Source organism: Sapajus apella, unplaced genomic scaffold, assembly GCF_009761245.1.
Source record: "Sapajus apella isolate SASKATOON/1434 unplaced genomic scaffold, GSC_monkey_1.0 scaffold6, whole genome shotgun sequence".
In the NCBI taxonomy this organism is placed as follows: Eukaryota; Metazoa; Chordata; class Mammalia; order Primates; family Cebidae; genus Sapajus; species Sapajus apella.
Window position 1 is genome coordinate 50242894 of NW_022436946.1, and position 22587 is coordinate 50265480.

The window sequence follows — 22587 nt, forward strand, 5'->3', positions numbered from 1 at the left end:
ACTGTTTTGCCTCATTAGGAACATTTAGACAGCAAATAATATTTTCCATTTTAGTGGGTATTTTGTAACAAGATAAATACGATGAAAACTAAAAAAAGTGCAATACTGAATCTACCAAAAATAAATCAAAATGAGTTACTGCCAGACCATCTTCTTCATCAGAGGTAATGGTCAGACGCTTCTGAACGTTGGAAATGGGTCTGTAGGCAGGATTTGTATGCAGGGCAGAAGTTTGTGAACTAGAGGAATTATAACTTCAGAGCGCATATAATGTATATTATACTCTTCCTCTAAGTATGCGTACCATTCCTATTACCTATGCATCACCTGATTTCACCAAGTCTGGACCGAAGAAGTCCTAGCAGGACTACACTACAGAAGACGAGCCGGTACTTGGAGGGGATTATTCCGCAGAGGATTTGCAGCCACTGCTCGCTGCGGTGTTTTTACACGGCCACCAATGGAGTAAGGAAGCCAGCAGGAAGCTCCCGCCCGTCGCCTGGGAGGGGGCTGTCCCTATGGCCCAGAGCACCTCCCATGGGAGGAACGCCAGGCTTCCTTCCAGGCCGCGCTCCACCTCCCACCAGGCCCCGCTCCACCTCCCACCAGGCCCCGCCCCACCTCGGCCCCGCCCCGCCAACGTGGCCCCGCCCCGCTCTCCCGGCCCCGCCCCGCCTCCCCGGCTCCTTCCTCGTCTTCCTTCCGGGTCGCGCCGGGCCGGGCTTGCAGCCACTGTGCCGCAGGCAGAGAGTCGGGGAGCCGCCCCCACGTCCAGGCCTTTTCGCGCCGCCTGGTCGCGGGTGAAGCCCGCGGCGCGCGCCTCTCCCGGACCCTGCAGGGTACGGCCCTTCCTTTACTTCTCCCTCCCGTGGGTCTCTATCTTTTTCCTTCGGGGCGGGGCCAGGGCCGAGCCAGAGCGCGCAACTCTGCGCTTTGGGGAATCTGGACGCCTGGCAAAGCCCCCCGCTGCCCTCCCCTCCCCGTCCGCGCCCCCGCGTCCCCGCTTCGCGCTTGCGGGGCTTGCTGGGGCCGCTGAGAACTGCTGACGTGCGTCTGGCTGTTTCTCCGCCACACTCTGCCCGCGGACTGTGAGGCATCGTCCGGAAGTGTGCGCGGCTCAGGGTTGTTTACACTGCGGAGGACTGCGGGTCGCCCACACCCGCGCTCCGTGCTGCCTCGGCAGCCACGCGTCGGCACATGCCCGCCTGTGCTTGTTATTTCTGTACCTTCTGCCTTGATTTCCTTCTGACATCCGATGGTTTTTGCCTAACCAGGCCTATGTTTTCTTATTTCAGGAATGCCACAAGGTGCCCAGCTACAGCCTTGTTTCTGTGTTTAGGTTTAGGGGTGCCTCTTCAGTGTGAGGATGACCGTCTACTTGGCCTCCTTGTCAACATATTTATAACGGGTGGTTTTGGATTTCCTTGGTTTCCCAGTGATTATTGCCACAAAGCTTCGAGATGCATTCACAGATTGAAATACAGTGTACAAATAACTGTTACAGAAGGTGAAGATGGTATAAACCTGTGGTCAGGTAGTTGTGTTGGCAGGATGCCCATCTGGCTTTGTGCCCTGGAGGGCTCACTACCACTAGGTGCAGCATCTTTCCTTGCTTTGGTCTGTTCGCAGACAAGTTGCCTTTTCTGCTTCTTGCGTGCACCCCTTGGTTTCTTAAGTTCAGGTATAGGTATACCTTTTTTTTCTTTCACGCTCACTTCCTGCCCCCATTATCCTGTACCGCATATTGCACCTGTTGGTTGAGTAGAGATTCATCCAGAGTCATCAACGCTCCAATAATCCTTAATGAGATTAAGTCCTTGGGGGAAATATGGATGATGATGTAGTCGGCACTCTAAAAGTTCCTTCAGTTGGATTCTTCTTTCTATACTTATGTTCTGAGTACTAACTTATTTTTTAACTTCTGTCTCAAACGTTGAGTTTTCTGAACTCTGTATTTTCAAACTCTTCCCTTCTGTTACTGACTTGAAAATCAGAAATCAGTTCATTGTAACATGGATAATTTCTTTACTCACACCATGATGAAATAATGCAATTATAGTATACTCTGCACAATGGTACATATGGTCAGTTAACAAATACTTCCCCTTCTTTCTTTACTGTACTAGTCTAATCCTCTTAATTTTGCTGTGGTTAACATTCTCTATCTTAACTTCGTGGATCTAATTTCAGTGTCCTTTTAAAAAGGCCTTTATCCACATGAATTGTATATCCACCTCCTTTTTTCTAGTATTGTTAATTATCTTATTCATATTTTAGTGTGAAATAGGAAGGCTCCAACTTTGTATTTTGTTAGTGACTCCATCGTCATTTGTCGAATTCTATTTTTCACTACTGATCGGTACTATAAATACCATAGGTCCGAAATTCCCGTATATTCTTGGGACTTTCTGAACTGTTGTGCAGTGCTTTTTGGCTTCCTGTGGTGATCCTGGCTTCTGTGATGTTCTTACTGCTCTAGGTTTATAATGTGTTTTAATGCCTAGGGATTTGAACGATGCCTGGCATATTGTAGACATCACTAAATATTTTTGAAATGAACACATTTAGTGGAGGCAAGTTGATTCCCTTTCTTTATCCCTTGCCTCCCTCCCCCTTTAAAAGTTTCTTACCAGTTATTGAGATTCATTTATTTTAGCCTGCTTTTTCTATGGTCAGTTGAATCATGAACTGTTAATAAATAAATCCCTTGTGTTGCTCACTCAGAACTTAACACTAGAGTTGCTCCTACAGTTACATAGAGAAGCAGCCTGATTAAATATCTGCATGCCTTTTGACTTTGTACTGTATCATATAACTGTAGTGTGTCTCTCCCCGTCACCTATGATTTAGGATGTTCTGTACCTAGTTTCTAAAAGAAAAATGGTTATCTAAGAGATAAATGGCTGTATAAGTGTTCCCTTCGGACATCCAAATATCCATTTGTATTTTACCATCCCAACTGGATATCCCAAATATACATTTTAAGATGTTGTTGTAATGGCACCTAAAAACCTAATTAGATCATGAAATAAATGTAGGCATTCTTTAAAAAAGATCAAGCAATACAGAAGTACCCGAAGGAGGAAGTGAAAGGGCTGTGTGCCCACCTATCCAGTAACCTTGTTCCATAAAGATTACCACTGCTTGCAGATTTTAAAAATAAATATGTAAGTCTACTTTTGTTTCATAAATGGCAGTGTGCCATGTATAATTTTCTATAGCTTCCACTTAATAATAATTGATGAACATCCTTCTGTGGCAGTGCATGTAATAGTATCTTGTCTTTTTTGTAAGTCTTTTTGGTATTTCATTGTAGGAATAACCCAAAAGTTATTTAGCCAATCCCCTGTTGGCATTTAGGTTATTCCAAATTTGTTACAAACAGAACTGCAGGGATCATTTTTGTGTTTATATTCTGTATACTGTCATATATGCATGTTAGTTTATTTTCTTGGATGGGAAATTGGTAGGCCAGAGGTTACACCTAAGTGTTAAATTATGAGAGATTCTGCCAAAGTGCTCCTCAAAAGTTGTTGGTAAGAGTAAATTTATGCAATTTGTTAAAATGCTGCTTTTGCCATATCACATTGCCAAGAATTGTCAAGGGTCTGAGATCATACCCTACTTGCAAGCTAACAGTTTCATGGAAACTGGCAGAAAATATGAGACTCCTGACCCGGAGTCAAAGCACCACAGTATCGATAGCCAGAGGATCATCTTGTGCTGATTTGCTGGAGCCCTGATTTCCACAGGTTGATGTGACAAGAGTCCAGTGACACTAGCATGTGAAGTAGGTTGTGTTACAGGAGAGGAATCCTTAGTTTAGGAAACCTGAGTCTTTCATAGTGGCCTGCAAATAAACCTGTCTGATCTTTGCCAGAGAGGGAGACATTATCTTTATTGTCCTGAATGATAAACAAACCTGCCCTCCCTACCAGAGGGAGACATCTCTTTATCTGCTGTATAAACACCATTGAAAAGATAAAAAATAAGGCCATCAGTGCCTCTACTTACATGACATGCAGAAACTTGAGAGCCTGCTAAGATGAAATGATTGTTTTTTATATTTAGTCATTTAGTGGATGAAAAATGCTATTTTGTTATTGTTTTAGTATTGCATTTCTTTGCTTATTGATGGAATTGACTGTATGTTTGTCATTTGTATTCTTTTGTTACTTACATGATCATATCCTTTGCTTAGGTTTCTGTTGAAATGTTCCTCTTTTATAGTTGATTTGTAATAGCTCTTTACATATTGTGGCTCTTAATGATTTGGTTCACCATTTGCTAGTATTTTCTCATAGTCTAGTCTTTAATGTTTCTCGAGGCTTTTGCTGTATAACAATCTTTACTATTTATGTTGCCAGTTCTGCTGTTGTTTTCCTTTATGCCCTTTGGATTTCTATCCCAAGATTATTAAAATACTCTTTGTACACATTCTATTATCATAGAGTTGGATTTTAAAAATGGTTGCTGTGGCATACTATTACAAATTTATTTTTCCAGATTTCCGGACATTTTTCTAAAACATTTATTTTGATAAACTGTCCTTTTCCTGTTATTTGATTTGACACATTTATTGTAAGATACTATATCCTCAATTTGTTGTTTTCTCAAAGCTGACAAATCAGTAAGCAAGGTATATTAGATATTTACTGTGATTATGATTTTGGTTAAATTCAGCCTTAAAGATAATATGTGTAATTGTTCTTAGTGGATTTTATCTTAAAAAATATAAAGTATATTTTTTGCCCTGTTTAATGACTTTTTGCCTGGGACTCTACATTGTCTTATATGACTCTTGCCTCTCTATCAGTTTTGTGTGTACTTGATAGATCTTTTTTGCTCATATGTTTATTTTTAGTCATTTTACACCATTTTGCTTTACTTGCCTTTCATAAACATATAAACATTCATATAACTGAGCTGGACTTTTATTTCTCCCTGAAATCTCCCCCCTTCCCAATATGGAAGTCTGTTTTGTTTTGTTTTTGTGTTTGAGACAGAGACTTGCTCTGTCACCCAAGCTAGAGTGCAGTGGTGTAATTTTGGCTCACTGCAACCTGTCTCTTGGACTCAAGTGATCTTCCTGCCCCAGCCTCCCAGGTAGCTGGGACTGCAGGTGCACACCACCATCCCTGGCTAATTTTTGTGTTTTTTGTAGTGATGTGGCTTCCCCATGTTGCCCAGGCTGGTCTCAAACTCCTGGGATCAAGTGATCCACCTGCCTTGGCCTCCCAAAGTGCTGGGGTTACAGGTATGAGCCACTGGAATTTTGTCCTTTATTTGTTTTGTTTTACATTTTAAAAAGCTTTTTAAAAAAGATCATTGTAGATTCATATACAGTTGTAAGAAGTAATGCAGGGAGACCTAGATCATGTGTACATTCACCCAGTTTCCATCTATGGTAAAACCTTGCAGAACTATAGTACAATATTATACTCAGGAAATTGACATTGATACAGTCTATTCAGATTTCACTAGTTTTACATGCACCAATTCCTGTTACTGTTTAGTCGTAAGTAATTTTATGTAGATTGCTGTGAATACCACCACAGTCAAAATATGTAACAGTCCCATCACAAGGTTACCTTGTACAAAATTGGGTTTATCTCTTAATTGGACAATTTAACCTAGTCGTAATAACCTTTTTTTCCCTCTCCTGCAGGTTTGGAAATTCTGAAACCATCTATAGCTGACTCTTTTTGCCCTCATTCTTCCCATTAATAAGTTGACACCTCGATCTCTTGCCTTCTTTACATTCTTGGTTTTATTGATTTGATTTCTTTTCCACAGTTGTATTTGTGTGTTCTCACATTGCTTTAAAGAAACGCCTGAGACTGGATAATTTATGAAGTAAAGAGGTTTAATTGACTCACAGTTCCACAGGCTGTATAGGAAGCATGATACTGGCATCTGCTAGGCTTATGTGGAAGCCTCAGGAAACTGATGGTTATCATGGCAGCCAAAGCAGGAGCAAGGGTCGTACGTGGCAGGAGCAGGAGGAAGAGAGAGATGGGGGATGCAGTATGTACTTTGAAACAACCAGATCTATTCAGAACTCTTAGGAGAACAGTGCTAGAGGCATGGTGCTGAACATTAGAGACCACCTCCATGATCCAATCACCTCCCACCAAGCCCTACCTCTGGCACTGGGGATTATATTTCAGTGTGAGGGAGATTTGAGTGGAGACAGATCCGAACCATACCAGTAGTTCCTCTGTTTTTTTTTTTTTTTTCCGCTAACCATTATTTTAAATTTTACCAGTATTATATCTGTAATTACTTAGATTTAACTATAAGGTCACTGGTTACTTGAGAGTAGTATGTCTTCCCCATTTTTGAAGTATTTATTTTAATTCTTCTTTTTTTTTTTTTTTTTTAACTGGAATACATTTTTAAGTAATACTGTCAGGAAAAGTTATGGTAAGTATACTTGCATATCCAGAATATTTTTCATTTTATTTTGTTTTTCTATGTGTATAAGAGGTTGAGCCATTTTTTGTCCTTTAGAATTTCCTTGAATTTAAGTCAGCTTCAGTCTTCATCTTATATAGATGTTAGGTTTCTTGTCTATGTGCCCTGTGTCATTTATTTTTCTCAATTTAATTTTCAATTTATTTCAGTCACCACCTTTTAATTTCTCAGAATTTAAGTTAGTTTGTACTTATTTTATGGATCCTGTAACCTATTAATTGACACTAAACAATGATTTTTTAAAAAACTATTGTCCTAATTTTGACATTAACTTTTATTGAATGCCATTTGCTGTAATTGCTTAACTTGTTTTCCTGTCTTTAAACTAGTTAATTCTGCGCAGACATATAAATGCAGATCTGTGTTGACCGTCTTGTTCATGGTCTGAAATATTTTGTAAGTCATGAAGGTCACTGTTCTCTTTTCCAGACAGGTAGTTTCCTAAGGCAAGATGAGTGGTTGGGGCTGTGTGAGTAGGCTTTGCCCTGGGCAAAATAAATTGGCAGAACATGCCAACTAGTACATATCTTAAAAGAGAACAGACACGTAAGCTAGCATGCACATAACCAAGTCAATACTAGGGTATCAAATTTACAGCTTGCTTATTTTGATTGAAAACAAAAACTGAAAACAAAAGCACACAGAACAGTTGCATCATTCTAAAAATTCCTTTGTATGGCCCCTTTGTAGTTACTGTAGTCAACTCCTCTTTCTTCCCTTAAACCTGGGCCATCACTGATCTATTTGCCTTTCCTGTTTGCCTTTTCCAAAGTATCACATAAATGAAATCATACAAATGTAGCTTTTGCATCTGACTTTTGTCACTTAGCAAAATGCATTTTAAGATTCGTCTGTATTATTGCCTGGATCAGCAATTCTTTTTTTTTACTGAGTAGTAACTCATTGTATGGCTGTAACACTGTCCATTCATCTGTCAAGGACATCTTAGATGTTCCCAGTTGGAACAGTTATGAATATGCTATAAACATTTATGTACAGGTTTTTGGTTGATTATAGATTTTCAGTATACTTGAGTAAATAATCTTGGAATGAGATTGCTGGATGATTTGGTAAGGGTGGGTGGAACTTTACAGTAAACTGCCAAACTATTTTTCAAAGTAGCTATATGGTTTTGCATTCCCAGTAGAAGTGTTTGCAGAATCTAATTGGGTATCATCTTAAAATTTGATTAATCTGTAATAACTCTTCATGGGTCTTCCCCTTAGAGTAAATGCTTCCTAGGTCTAAGATTAAATACTTTCTTGGGGTTTACCCTTTTGAAACTATACTTGATATTGCTCTTCAGTAATATGTTTGCTAGGATATGTATAAATATGCCATAAGAGAAAAAGATGACAAATTGGACTTAAAAATTCAAAACTTCTCTTTAAAACATACTATCAAGTAGATGAAAAGGCAAGCACACACTGGGAGAAAACATTTGCAAAATGTCTGTCTAACAAAGATTTTGTATCCAGTGTGTATAAAGAACTCTTACAACTCCATAATAAGAAAACAACAACAAGAAAAATGGATTGCACTAAAGCAGATACAAACGGCAAATAAGAACATGGAAAGATGTTCCATGTCATTAATCAACTGAGAAATTCAAATTAAAGCCACAGGGTATCACTGCCCCACCTTCTAGAATAGATGAAGACTGACAGTATTAACTATGATAAAGATATGGAGCAACTGGAACTCTCATCTCTTGATGTCAAAATGTAAAATGTCACAGTGACTTTGGAAATAGTTTGGTACTAGAAACAACCCAAATGTTTACGACAACTGAATTTATATACTGTACCTATATAGTTGACTGTTAAACAACATGGGTTTGAGCTGTGAAGATGTGCCATTTTTTTTTCAATAAATATAGAAAAATTTTGGAGATTTGCACCAATTTGAAAAAACTTGCAGATTGCATAGCCTAGAAATATATATAAAAAAATTACATCACAAATACATAAAATATATGTAGATAGTCTGTTTTATAATTTAGTGCCATGAATAGTACACAAGTATATTATAAAAAGTTAAAATTTATCAAAAGGTATTCACACACTTACAGAATGTACATGCTGCCATTTGCAGTTGAGAGAAATGTAAACAAATGTAAATTCAGTATTAAATCATAACTGCATAAAGTTAGCTGTAGTACATACTGTACTACTGTAATAATTTCATAATTGCCTCCAGTTGCTATTGCAATGAGCTCAAGTATTGCAGGTATCAGCTTGCAATGCTGTGTGAAGCTAATCATCTATATGTGAGCAGTTTGTCTCTAGTAAATTGTGTATCACAGTAAAAAGTGATCTCTTGTGATTCTCACATATTTTTCATTGTGCTTAGTGTAATACCATAAACTTTGAATAACACTATGGGACCCTTAGAAAGTGTCTCTAGTAATGCTGTAGGTGTTTCCAAGAAGCAGAGAGAAATCATGACATTATAAGCACAAGTTGAATTGCTTGTTATGCACTGTAGATTAAAGTTTGCAGCTGTGGTCACCTGTCATTTCAAGATAAATGAATACAGCAAAAGGACCACTGTAAAAAAAAAAAGAATTTATGAAGCTATTGGTACAGCTATACCAGCAAGTAACAAAACCTTGCACTTTTTGTGAAATACCCACTTTATCTCATACTGAAAATGCAGCTCTTATGTGGATACAGGATTACTATAACAAGAAGGCCAGGACAATGAGAATTACTTTTCTTGATTGATTTCATTAATGTTTTGTCCCTGAAGTCGGGAAGTGTTAATACCTTGCTATAAGGGACTAACTTTTAAAATTCTTTTGATATCAAACAATGTCCCTGGCCACTCAGAACCCCACGAGTTGTAACACTGAAGATGTCGAAGTATTCCTCTTGTCCCCAAATGCAATGTCCCTAATTCAGCCTCCAGATCAGGGGTCATAAGGAACTTTAAGGCTTATTATACATGGTACTGTATCAAAAGAACAGTCAATTCTATGAATGAGAACCTCAGCAGAGAGAACCTGTAAGTTTGGAAGGATTACACCATTGAGTATGCCATTGTTAACAGAAAAAACTGTTAAGGCCATTGAGCCTGAAACAATAAATTCCTGCTAAAGAAAACTACATGACTTCACAGTATATATGACAGAAGCAATCAAGGAAATCATGAAAGAGATTGTAGATAATGGCAAAAAAAGGTGCAGGGGGAGGAGGGTGAAGGTTTGATCTTAGAGAAAGTCAAGAGCGAATAGATTCCACACCAGATAAGTTAACAGAAAATGACTTGATAGAGATGGGTGTTTCTGAATTAGTGCCAGATGATGAGGAAGAAGACATAAAAGAAACAATGCCAAGAAACAAATTGACATTAGACAACCTGGCAGAAAGGTTCCTATTCTGGATGGTTTTGACTTCTTTTACAACATGGACCCTTCTATGAGATGGAGACTGAAACTAAAGCAAATGGTGGAAGAAGGATTGGTACTGTACAGAAATATTTTTGGAGGAATAAATAGCAAAAAGTGAGGCAGAAATTTTAGTGTATTTTAATAAATTTGCACTGAGTGTGCCTGCCTCCCCTGCCTCTTTTTACACCTCCTCCATCACTTTGACCTCTAGCCTGAAAGGGCAACGTCCACCCCGCCTTTCCCTCCCTCCTCAGTCCACTCAACGTGAAGATCAGATTGAAGACCTTTGTGATGATTCACTTTCACTTAATGAGTAGTCAATATATTTTCTCTTCCTTATGATGTTCTTAACAATACTTCTTTTTTCTAGCTTACTTTATTGTAAGAACACATTATATAACTTACAAACTATGTTAATCAACTGTTTATGTTATCGGTAAGCCTTCTGGGCCATGGTAGTCTATTAGTAAAGTTTTGGGTGAGTCAAAAGTTATATTCAGTTTTGTTTGTTTTTTTTTTTTTTTTTTTGAGATGAAGTCTTGCTCTGTCACCCAGGCTAGAGTGCGGTGGCACAATCTCAGCTTACTGCAAACTCCGCCTCCCAGGTTCAAGTGATTCTCCTGCCTCAGCCTCCTGAGTAGCTGGGATTACAGGTATGTGCCACCATGCCTGGCTAATTTTTGTATTTTTAGGAGAGATGGGGTTTTTCCTTGTTGGCCAGGCTGGTCTCAAACTCCTGACTCTGGTGATCCACCTGCCTCAGCCTCCCAAAGTGCTGGGATTACAGATGTGAGCCATTATGCCAGCCTATATTCAGATGTTATTATTGCACAGGAGGTCAGTGCCCCAATCCCCCACATTGTTCAAGGGTCAACTGTATAATGGGATTTGATTGAGAATAAAAAGGAACTGAACTACTCATATACATAGCATCATGGGTAAATATCAATGCTATGCTGAGCAAAATAAGCTAGACACAAAAGAATACAGTCGATCCTCAAACAGCATGAAGGTTACGGGTGCTGATCCTCCATGCAGTTGAAAATCCAGCTGTAATTTTTTACTCCCCATAAGCTTAACTACCACCTAATAGCCTATGGTTGACTAGAAGCCTTACTGATAACATATACAGTTGGCTAATATATATTTTGTGTGTTATATGTATTGTATACTATATTCTTACAATGAAATAGGCTAGAGAAAGAAAATACTAAGAAAATCATAAGAAAGAGAAATGTATTTACTCATCATTAAGTGGAAATGGGTCATCATAAAGGTCTTTATCCTCATCGTCTTCACGTTGAATAGGATGAGGAGGAAAAGGATGGGTCAGTTTCGCTGTCTCAGAGGTCGCAGAGACAGAAGATGTAAGTTGACTCCCACAGTTCAAACGTGTATTGTTCAAGGGTTAGCTCTACATACTATATTATTTCACTTTCATATAACTCTGGATAAAGTACAATCTGGTTTGTAATGACAGAAAGCAGATCAGTTATTGCCTGGTATAGGTTGTGCATAAGTGATTGACCAGGGAACGTTTTAGTCTAGTGGCAATATTCTGTATCTTGATTTTGGTGGTGGTTACATTGGCTTCTGTAATTGTCAAAACTCAAACTATATGCTTAAAATGGGGGTACACATTTTGTGTTAAAGTTAATTTAACAGTATTATACCATTTTAGTTAGTTGCTTGCTATTTTAGCTATAATAACAAGCTATGACAGGCGTACTGTCCTTGGATTTTTGTTAGGCAGTATGTAAATGCACTATATATTTTTTTCTGGTTAAAAGTTCTCTGTTAATATACAAAAATATATGGCTAGTATTTGGCTAAAATGAATTTACATAATTAGTATGACTTTAATAGAAAAAGTATCATTTTTTCTTTCTTCAGTAAGTCCCTTAAAATTATCCTCAACCAGAAAACTCCAATTTTTAATATTTTAGTTAAATATGCATTGCATATCTGCTAAAGGTTTAGGGTTATTCCAGATTTACAGTTCTCATTCAGATGGCTTTTTACCCATCATTAAACACTGAAGAAAAAGATAATATATAGGTAATATAACAGTGGAATCTATTTCTAAGTTATGTTGTATCATGATACCTGTGTAATTAGAAACATATCCTTTCTGGTCACTTTGTGAGATAGTATCTTGGGCAGGAAGAGGATTTCCAGATCCATTATAACAGAAAAAAAGATGATTCATTCTATTCCTTTTTCTGCTTTTCTTGCTACTGAAGATTGATTATGAAATATTTCAGAAGTTTAGATATGCTTGTTAAATAAAGCCTAGGAAAGAAAGAGAGAACACATTCTACAGAACTACCTTTATCAATTCCTAGTTTAAATTGGTTCTAAATCTTACCTCTTGTTTTCTGATAGATTCATTCCAAGTCTGACTTCTTGGGTGCCTCTTGTTTAGTTCCTGCCATTTATTCATTAACTCAGCAGAGGTTTCAGCAGAGTCTACTGTGTTCTAGACATTTTGCATCATTTCCTTGCATTTTTGAGATCTACCTTGATTCCTTGAAGAGAGTGGTACATTTTACCTCTGGTTTTCAAGATTTTTGCTCTGCTTTTAGATTTTTCTTCCTGGGCTGGTTCCCTTGCCTTCTCCATTTGCTTGGATTTTGAAGAAGCTTTGAAGCTGGATAGGAGTCTGTAGCCTTCCTCTTGATCCATATGTTTCAGTTAAGAACTCCACCTATTTATTATACATTGGGGCCTTATTGATTAAAAATACAAGCATAATAAAAATGTTTTAACTGGGGAAGAATTTACTTAGAGGAAGGGAGAGGCACATAAAGCCTTAGATACCTTCCCCAGTAGTTTCCATGCTTAGAATGTTAAATTTTTTCAGTGTTAGTTTTTTAAGTATCTAGTACAATTAGAATATCGATAATTATGATGAAGAAAAAGGGGAGCTTTTTCTAATGCTTGACTTTTGCTCCTTTATATCACATCCAATACCAGAACAATATTAAGCTGTCTTGTTACCTTTGCTCTTATATTATCACCTCTCTTGTCCTGTCTCTTCTCTCAATTCTTAGGTTGTGTCTTTATTTTAAGAACTTATTTTTCATCCATAGTTTTTCCAGTTCTCCATAATCAACGTAGTTTTAACGCAGACTTGGAATGAAAAAAAAATCATTGTATTTGAGGAAATAGCTTTCTTTTACTTCTCTAATCATCTCTTTCATGAATCTTTCTTTAATTTCAATCAGAGTTTCTATGTGACCGGAGTCAAGACCCTTTTATGTATTCAGAAGCTGCTTTTGTACTAACAGAAGTTACCAATTTTTTCATTCTCTTTGAACAGCAAAATTTCGATATATGTACTATTCCTTCTTGGATGGCTTCAAAGAAGTTCATACATTTGATTCTTACCTATTGTGTTTCAGTTTTTATTACCCATTTCCTCTCTCTCTTTCTCTGTATCAAGATATGGAACATTTTTTTGCATCATTTTTTGGTTTACATGTGCCTTATCATGAAGAGTCACTGGTTTCATTTCTGTATTTGCTTTAAAGTTATTTATTTTAATTGTCTTATGCCATTTACTCTTCCAATCTCCGTAAAACAACAAATGTTTATTGAGCATATATTGGCATGTGCTAGGCCTTAAGGGTGTGGTTATAATTAAGGCATGTTCTCCAAACTTGAGGAATTCATAGTATATTCGGGTAGAGAAATATTTCAGCATGTAAGAAATAGCAAATAATAGGAACATATAAGAGTAGAGGAAAGGTGCATGGTAGATGAAGTATGAACCTGACTTTGAAGGATGAGTAAGAGTGCCAAGCAGAGTAAGAGAGGGGGCATTCCAGAGCCATCCAGTCTCAGGTGAAGATTTCAGGATGCTGAGGCATGAAAGCAGGAGGGCTGCGGAGGGCACAGTGGAGGTTCCAGTGGGTCTACAGCAAGGGTGCTGGGTGTGGACATGAAAGGGAAGGGGAAGGCAGCTCAAAGTTAGATTGAATTTTCTTGTATATCATGTTATCAAAAAGACAGCCTTCCTTTATTGGTACCTCTGTGTTTATAAGAATTAGGAAGAAGAAAGCCTGGGAGGACACTGAGAAGTTAGAGGCAAGAGGGGGCATAAGAGCACAAATTGGTGTAAAAGCTAGAGGGGGCCAGCCAGGAAAGGGAGCTGCTGGGAATTTCAGGTGCTGCATCAAATTCACATATCATTCCCTTCTTTTCTCCATTGATACTTTCTTTCATTCCCCTGTTTTGATTTCTAGATTCAACCAGAAAAGTCCTTCCTCAAAATAGCATGTCTTGATCAGTTTTGGCAGGATTCAGAAATAATAAGCATTTAAGGTTTGGCCTTTTTTTTTTTTGATTTATTACCACATTGAGCATTGTAATTACATTTTGGTGCTATGTAGCAAAGCTCTCTAAACTTTTCTTTTTCTATAACTTCATTGATATTTCTCTTTGGGCTCTTTTGAAAGTAAATACTGTGTTAAAATTTGCTTTCTATATATGCCTATGCCTATTGCCCTATCCTTTTTTTTTTTTTTTTTTTTTTTATCTTTTTCCATGTTTTTTTTAACTTTAGTATAAGTTGATAATCCTCTTTTGAGTTTTAAACCTGTTTTCAGGTTGTTTCACCTCACTGTGAACCTAGCCTTTACACTGTCCTGGCTCTCGTTCATTCTGATTGCTTCCTTTGGTTATTTTATGAAAAGTCTTTTTCCTTCCTCTTTTTCCCTTCAAAGTACAAAGCCGCCTTCTCAGCAGCTCCTGCCATCCTGCTTCTCTCCGCCTCATCGATTCCCCATCTCACTTCAAATCTCAGTAGTAAACATATGTTCTCCCTTGTCTGTACCTCTTAATTTCTCCTTTCCACTGTTACTGCTTTCTTTGTAATTGTATTATTTAACTTTGTTAAGCATTTTATAATATGGAAGATGTGGTTGAAAATAAAGTTGTATCATAATAAAATCATGTTGTATAAAAGCAAGTTGTTCCCAAGGAGTATGAAAATCTCATGACACAAGTTAAAATGGCTGTTGTTTTGGTATTCCTTGATTGTGCTAGAGGAAATGTTCAGTGTAGAGAATTTCTCCCTTCATAGTCATTGTTGATAAGTGATTGAATTAGGCAACACATGATATGAAGGCCACCCTAATTCTGACTTATTTTCAATGGAAAATAGTATTTTCATATGTTGTGAGTCTTTAAAATCGCTTTTTGAATGAACAATATAAGAAAATGTCTCCCAGAAGGTACATTTTATAATCACTCTTTTGGACAAATTTAGTGTTCCTGACTAATATTTATTTATTTGCACCAGGTGGGAAAAATCATTTTATCTTTGAATCCTATTCTCCTCATAAAATAAAGTTATTGTATCTTTTACACTTGGTTCATTGCCCATTGGGATATTCATTGGTTACCACAAATTGCCTCCATGCCTTGGCAGAAGTCCAGATAGCGCCTGGACAATTTGGACTTCGGCATTGGTCGTTGCTCCCCACGAGTCCTGAGACAATGGCTCCATTCCCTTTTTCAGCTTCATTTCCCAGGGAAAAGTAGAGTGAGCTATCCTTTCTTTTCCATATGTTCTTTCCCATCCCTAAAACACTTTTATGTGTCGTCTTAGTAGATTGGAAAGGAGTTTAGAATCAATGAAAGAGGTTAGCAATGGGTTTGTACATTTCTCTTTTTTATTTCTATGCCTTGCTTATTTTCAAAAACAGGTTTTAACTTCTACATTTTCTGAATAGCACTGGTGGAAAAAGAATATTTGCTTTTTCAGTGTATCGTATACTGCTTTTCCTTCCTTTAAAAATTTCTTTTGCCATTTTTAACTTTTATTTCATGAAAAAATTAGCATTAAATATTATTTTTATCCATAGCTGGAAAAAACTAAAGTATTCATTTTACATTTCTATATTGAAGAAGTTTGAACATATAACACATATATTTACAGTTTATAACTCACTTTTACATATGTTGCCTCAATGCAAAATTTTGCTTAACTTTAACAGAGCTTAAACATAATATTGCCCATATGACAGTCTTGCTGCCTTTGATATTATCTTATAATCTACAATGGTAAAAGCTGGGAAACAGTTTAAAAGTTTATGGCTTGGTATGTCAAACAGAATTTGACTTTAACAATTTGTCTCAAATCTTTTTGCCAAGAATGCTTGTGAAAATTCACATGAGTGATGATACCTTATTTTGCAGGTATTTCTTTGGTTTTAAAAAACTTTTGCTTTTTGATTAAACACAGTTTTATAAAGAAAGTAGGAGGAGCTTAGTTGAAACAATTTATAGACTGTGGAGTGAGAAGTGATGTCCACAGATTAAGCAGTCAGTTTATTCATCCACTGTGGCAGATGGTTTTCTGTCCTTCCCTTGATGGTTTCCAGGAATAAAACATACATAGTCTTCCAGATTAGCTGATTTGTCAGTTGATTTGAATACTTGTTATACATTGTTCTTTATTTCCTAAATTTTATTTTTGCAGTTTAACTTCTTTGTTAATTCTTTTTCTTTTTGAAAAGAAGAAACTCAAATAACTTCTTTGGAAAATGATTTTTAATTTACTTGCAGGATTATTTGGAAATAAAGTATATATGGTAAAAGAAAGATCTGTACCATTTCAAATTTTTGTGTTAAGGATTGAGACTTGAGTTGCAGAAAGTTGTTTGTTTGTTTGTGAGACAGGGTCTTGCTCTGTGACCCAGACTGGAGTGCAGTGACACGATCGTGGCTCACTTTAGTCTTGCACTTCTGGGCTCAAGTGATCCTCCAGCTTCAGATTTAAATATATGTATTTTTTAATTTGACAGATTTACACTGTGATAGGTGAAATGTTTGAATAAAGAAGTAATATAACAGGGAGTTATTTTTCCCCCAATTATAACTTGGTATTATATGTCCTGAGGTGAATCTTGTTTCATTGACTCATGAATACACTCATGAATAAATGTGTGCGACAGAAACACCTTATTTATTTATTTATTTATTTATTTGAGACAAGGTCTGGCTCTGTCACCCAGGCTGGAGTGCAGCGGTGCAATCTTGGCTCACTGCAGCTTCTACACCACCTGGCTGAAGCGATCCTCCCACCTCAGCCTCCCAAAGTGCTGGGATTACAGGCCTGAGCCACTGTGCTAATATATGCTTTGTTGCCTTTCTTTGGAAAAAGTCTTATTTTGGTCATTCTGTTATTTCTTATTCTCATGCTGCAAATCCGTCCCCATTTGGTGAGTACACTGACTGTTTCTCATCATGGTTCATTTTCCATTATGGTCTATAGCTTTTTACCATGATGTATCATTAATAAAGGTTTAGTCTGTTCTGTGTTTTGGAAGCAGTCCTGCAAAGTGTTTTCACATTTGCTCCTACCAGGTCCTAAAGTTTTACCAGTTGAGGACTACTTTTCTTTTTTCATTTTTTGGCACGAGGATAGGGTGGGATTCTAAACCATGAAGGTTGTGTGAATTTAGGCCCACATTGTATGCATGGTTCATGCCTAATATGGTTCTGATTTCCTCTGGTGACTGTCCCCGCACCCTTGCTTCAGTTGATGTCATGCCTACTTGGGCTTCCTGGCCAGTGAGCTAAGTTTTTATAGTCCTGGTTTTATGGATAGGGTGATCCTTTCAGAGTTTGGCTTTATAAAGGTCCTTCCAACTGTGACCTGTGTCTTGAAATAATGTCTCTGAATGGGTGTTAGGGAGCCCCCTTGTAACATTATGGCCTATAACTGGTTCCATGAGACATGTTAGCTTCAGCCCCTGACCTCTGCTGGTTGGCTTTTCTCTTAGTTTCTTACAACTGTGGATTCTCTGCACTTGTTTCAAGTTTAGTCCTTTAAGTAGTGTTTCAGTGCTTATATTTTTAAGCATTTCAGTGTGTTTTGATCTGGCTGGGTTTGAGAGGCAAAGGGATTCTGTTACACAATTTAAGATTATTTTAGATTTTTATAATTTGCTCATCACCTTTCTATCACCATGTCAAATATTTTGTGCCTATTTTGTACTGTGTACTTTGAGAAATAAAGATCTTTGGCTGGATTTCCTCCTTCAAGAGACTTATTCCTAATATAAACCTTAGTGGAGCTAAGGTATATATCTCATAAAAATGCAGTGCCAGTAGGTGTCAGAAAGTCAGGCTACTGATGTGGAAAAAAGTGGTTGGAAAAGAAGTGATAGAGGAAGTGATATTTAACGTAAAATACAAAGAGTGGTTAGAACTTGATTGGGTTTGCTGTGTTAGACAAGAAGAGATTGGTCCAGCTTGAAGAGAGCCTTCAAACACTAAACTAAAGAATTTTTATTATATCTCATAGATAAGAAAAAGGCATTGGAGGTTTTTGAGTGGTAGGGACATTTAGTGCAAATAATGTTTTATAATCTTAGTGCTACAGTTTTGGAAGACTAGTGCATTGCTCGATTAAAGAAAAGGGCCTGGCGTGGTGGCTCATGCCTATAATTCCAGCACTTTGGGAAGCTGAGATGGGTGGGTCATCTGAGGTCAGGAGTTTGAGACCAGCCTGGCCAGCATGGTGAAACCCCGTCTTTACTAAAAATACAAAAAATTAGCTGGGCATGGTGGCGTATGTTTGTGGTCCCAGCTACTCAAGAGGCTGAGTCACGAGAATCACTTGAACCCGGGAGGTGGAGGTTGCAGTGAACCGAGATCACACCACAGCACTCCAGGCTGGGCAACAGAGTGAGACTCCGTCTCGAAAATAAAGAAAAAGAAAAAGAAAGAAAGAAAAGTTGGTATATCTCCCTTAGAAGTTAAACTTAAGACTTTAAAGATACAAATATAAGTTTGTTTTATAGTTCCTTGTTTTTGTCCACAAAAGGTTATCTACTCAGTGAGGATGGGTCCCAACCTATGTTGTAAATGAGTGGAACTGGCTGGGAACAAGAGTGGCTACTGGAGAGCTCATGCCTCTTGGGGTCCTCTTGATTGTTAAATGTCACAAACTAGATCAAATTTCTAAAAACACTGTTTGGCGTCAGTAAAGTATGTATGCAAGCGTACTTTGAAGCAAAAGCTATGAGTTTGCAACCTCTCTATAGATAGTGTTCATTATTAAATTGTTATTATATTCTATCATAAAATTAAAAAAAAATACGTCTTTCAAAATTGTGTACAAAATAGAAAAATGTGGCCTGTTTGATTTGAAAGGTCTAATAAGTAGCTATTTATAGTAATAATATTTTTGGATATTTTGATTTCCTGACTTGAACATAAAAATATTTTCCAAAATTCTTGTCTTACAGGTAAAAGAATGTCACATGTCAGCATTTGTACCTGAAGCCAGCATGCAAATTTCAGGGTACATGGATGAATGCCAACTTTCGCATTTCCCATGTGTATCCTGTGACCATTCTATCTGGGGTGAGTGATTTCTAAGAGTCGCTGGCAACAAACCAGATGCCAGCCAGCCGTGGACTGCCCTAACAAATAATGCTAAGAGTTATAAATGAAACACTGTCTGTGATCTGTGATGTGCAAGGCAGTTGATTTAGTTCATCTGGATTAAATGTCAGCACCAAAAAACTATATTCCCATAATGTGAAATCTGAATTTAGTATGTTTGGAAGAGAGTAATACTTAATAGTAGGGAATTATTTGTTAGCATGTAAAATTATAGCAATGCCTAATATTCTTTTGAATTTACAGCAGTATTTTAGTGGCTCAACCTATAATTTAAATAATTTTAATTTTCAGATTCAAGGACTAAGTATTTCTTGAATGATGGTTATAATTTTGTATAAAATAGGGCTTTAGGGATTATATATCTTCCAATGCCTTATAATATAGTTTTGCTTCCCATATTGTATGCATAACAATATTTAGGTTTCTTAAAAATACATTAGAACATTTATTTATACCAGACTTCACATTTGTATTTTAAAACTTTTTTTTTAGTTTCATTCTGGGAAATTACATTGAGGATAGAGCCTGTTTGTTACCTTATCCATGCATTTTTCTGCTTATTTAAATTATTTTACTTCACCAAGCCGTTCATTTTTTTTAGAACATCCTTCAAAGAGTCCGTGCGTCTTACCGAGGACACCTGACCTTTTGAAGCTTCATAATTCACATCTAGATGTCACCAGTCTTTCCCATGTTAACAGTTCTGACTATGTTTTATTATATATGCCTTCGGCGCCGAGCCAGGACAGCTACAAGAGGAGAGATGATGAACAGCCATAGAACCGTAGAATCAAACAGCCGGACTTCCCCTCTCAATGCAGAGGTGGTCCAGTATGCCAAAGAAGTAGTGGATTTCAGTTCCCATTATGGAAGTGAGAATAGTATGTCCTATACTATGTGGAATTTGGCTGGTGTACCAAATGTATTCCCAAGTTCTGGTGACTTTACTCAGACGGCTGTGTTTCGAACTTATGGGACATGGTGGGATCAGTGTCCTAGTGCTTCCTTGCCATTCAAGAGGACGCCACCTAATTTTCAGAGCCAGGACTATGTGGAACTTACTTTTGAACAACAGGTGTATCCTACAGCTGTTTATGTTCTAGAAACCTATCATCCCGGAGCAGTCATTAGAATTCTCGCTTGTTCTGCAAATCCCTATTCCCCAAATCCACCAGCTGAAGTAAGGTAAGACTCATATTTTAATGACCTAAGTTATATGACCAAAAGGTTTTGGTTTTATTAATATTGGAGATCTTTTTATTGGACGCAATCATTTAAGTAATTTAACTTAATTTGATTTTGAAAATTTTCCTTAGTTTCCTGATGAGGAAAAAGATCATTCATATGAAGATTTAATGTAGACTTTATACCTGTAATACTTCACGCTATAATATACTTGGCATATGAATTTACATCTCATAAAATTTACCCAAAATCAAAAAGCACAATTTGAACTAAAATGGACATGGGTCATTCTGAGAAGTTAGTACAAAATATGACTTTGAAAATATTTTCAAACAGGCATCATGTTATCACTTTTACATCTTTTCAGCAACTCACAATAGGCCTATGAGTGATACTTCAGAGGAGGTCCTTAGGGGATTTGGTTTAATGTTAGTCGAATGTTTTTGCAACAAGCATATTCATTTAAAAATCAATGTTGCTTTAAGTAATTCATGCATTCTCCCTACAAGCCTATTTTGCATAGCAGCTCCTTGGCTCTTGTTTTTGTCATTCAACCTCCTAATTTTAAAAAAATAATAGAATGCAGTCTTGCATGCACCCTGTCCTCCATTTGCCTAGGACCCATTCCTCCCTCAAAGAAACCAGTTTTATCAGCTTCCTTTGTATCTTTCCAGAATTTCTTCGTGCAGATACAAGAAAATACAAATATAATTTTTTTTATATACCCAAAAGTAAGCATACTCTTCACCTTGTTCTGCACGTTGTTTTACACAGTAGTTTATATTGGGATCTTTTCATGTAAGTACAAAGAGAGCTTCCTTATTCTTTCCTACAGTTGCAAGTAGTGCATAGTGTGTATGAACCCCAACTTAGTAACCAGTCCCCCATTGATGGACACTTAGTTGCTTCTAGTCTTTTGCTGTTATAGACATTAGTGCAGAGAGTAACCTTATTGAAAGTCACTTCACATGTGTGCAAGTATATCTGTGGGATAAGTTTGCAGCAGGGTTTCTCAACAAAGGATAATTCGATAATTTTATAATGTTTAACATTTTTTTTTGCATTTTAACAATTTATTTTTAATTACATTTAATTTTAATTTTTAACATTTGTAATTTTGATATTTAATGCTAAATTTCTCCCCAAAGGGTCTGGACTATTTGTATTCCCACTAGCAGTGCATGTACATGGGTGTTTTGCCAAAGCCTTGCCCAAGAGTGTATTAATAAATTTTAATATTTTTGCAATTTAATTGGTGAAAAATGTTATCTCATGTTGTCAAACTTCTTTTATTATCTCTGAGGTTGAAATCTTTTCATGAGTTTAAAAGCTATTTATATTTCTTTTTTTTTTTTAAACTATCTGATCATATTATTTGTCATTTTTTCTATTACTCATGGATCTTAGCAGTTTCTAGGACTTTTATATCACTTTATTAAATCACTTATTCATTAAATATTTTAGTGCCTACCATGTGCTAGGTGTTGTTCTAGGTATTAGAGATGTATCAGTGAGTAATGAACAAAATAAATAAAAACCCCCGCTCTTGGGAGCTTATTCTAGCCTGAGAGCAGTTCAGGGCACCTGTTAAAATGTAGGACAGCTAGCTGCCAGTGCAGGAGGAGCGGGGCAGGGGTCAGCTGCTACCTCTGTAACATGCTGCTCCTCTGATGTCTCTGCCTCCTCAACTTTAATGGGATACCTCCAAGGGCCTGCTAGAAAACATACAGAGTTCAGCTCAACTTGGAGATTGCTGGTATAATCTTTACTTGTTTTTTTTCGGAACTACCTTAATAATTGAGCATAATGTTATTAGTCATTTTTGAAACCCAGAAAGCCAGCATACTTTAATTAAAATCATATTATTTTTCTCCCTAAGAGGAATAAAAAGTAATACTGGAGTAGGATCTTTTGTTTTGTTTTGTTTTGAGACAGGGTCTCTCTCTGTCACCCAGGCTGAAGCACAGTGGTACGATTTCAGCTTATTGTATCCTCTGCCTCCCAGGTTCAAGAGATTCTCCTGCCTCAGCCACTTGAGTACCTGGTATTACAGGTATGTGCCACCATGCCTGGCTAATTTTTGTATTTTTAGTAGAGACAGGATTTCACCA

At 37.2% G+C, this 22587-nt stretch overlaps 1 protein-coding gene across 2 annotated transcripts in view; it reads left to right on the plus strand.

The window, feature by feature from the left end:
• The first annotated feature begins 659 nt into the window (after positions 1-659).
• FBXL4 (F-box and leucine rich repeat protein 4) overlaps positions 660-22587 on the plus strand; it is a 66625-nt gene continuing 44697 nt past the window's right edge. Inside the window, exons 1-4 of one of the 2 annotated variants that reach the window (XM_032275211.1) lie at positions 675-839; positions 19132-19249; positions 19893-20476; positions 22482-22529. In XM_032275211.1, the coding sequence (XP_032131102.1) occupies positions 19965-20476; positions 22482-22529 (560 nt within the window). In that variant the 5' untranslated portion in view covers positions 675-839; positions 19132-19249; positions 19893-19964. Of the gene's footprint in view, positions 840-19131; positions 19250-19892; positions 20477-22481; positions 22530-22587 lie in introns of both variants that reach the window. The other variant, XM_032275212.1, reaches the window with a different exon arrangement.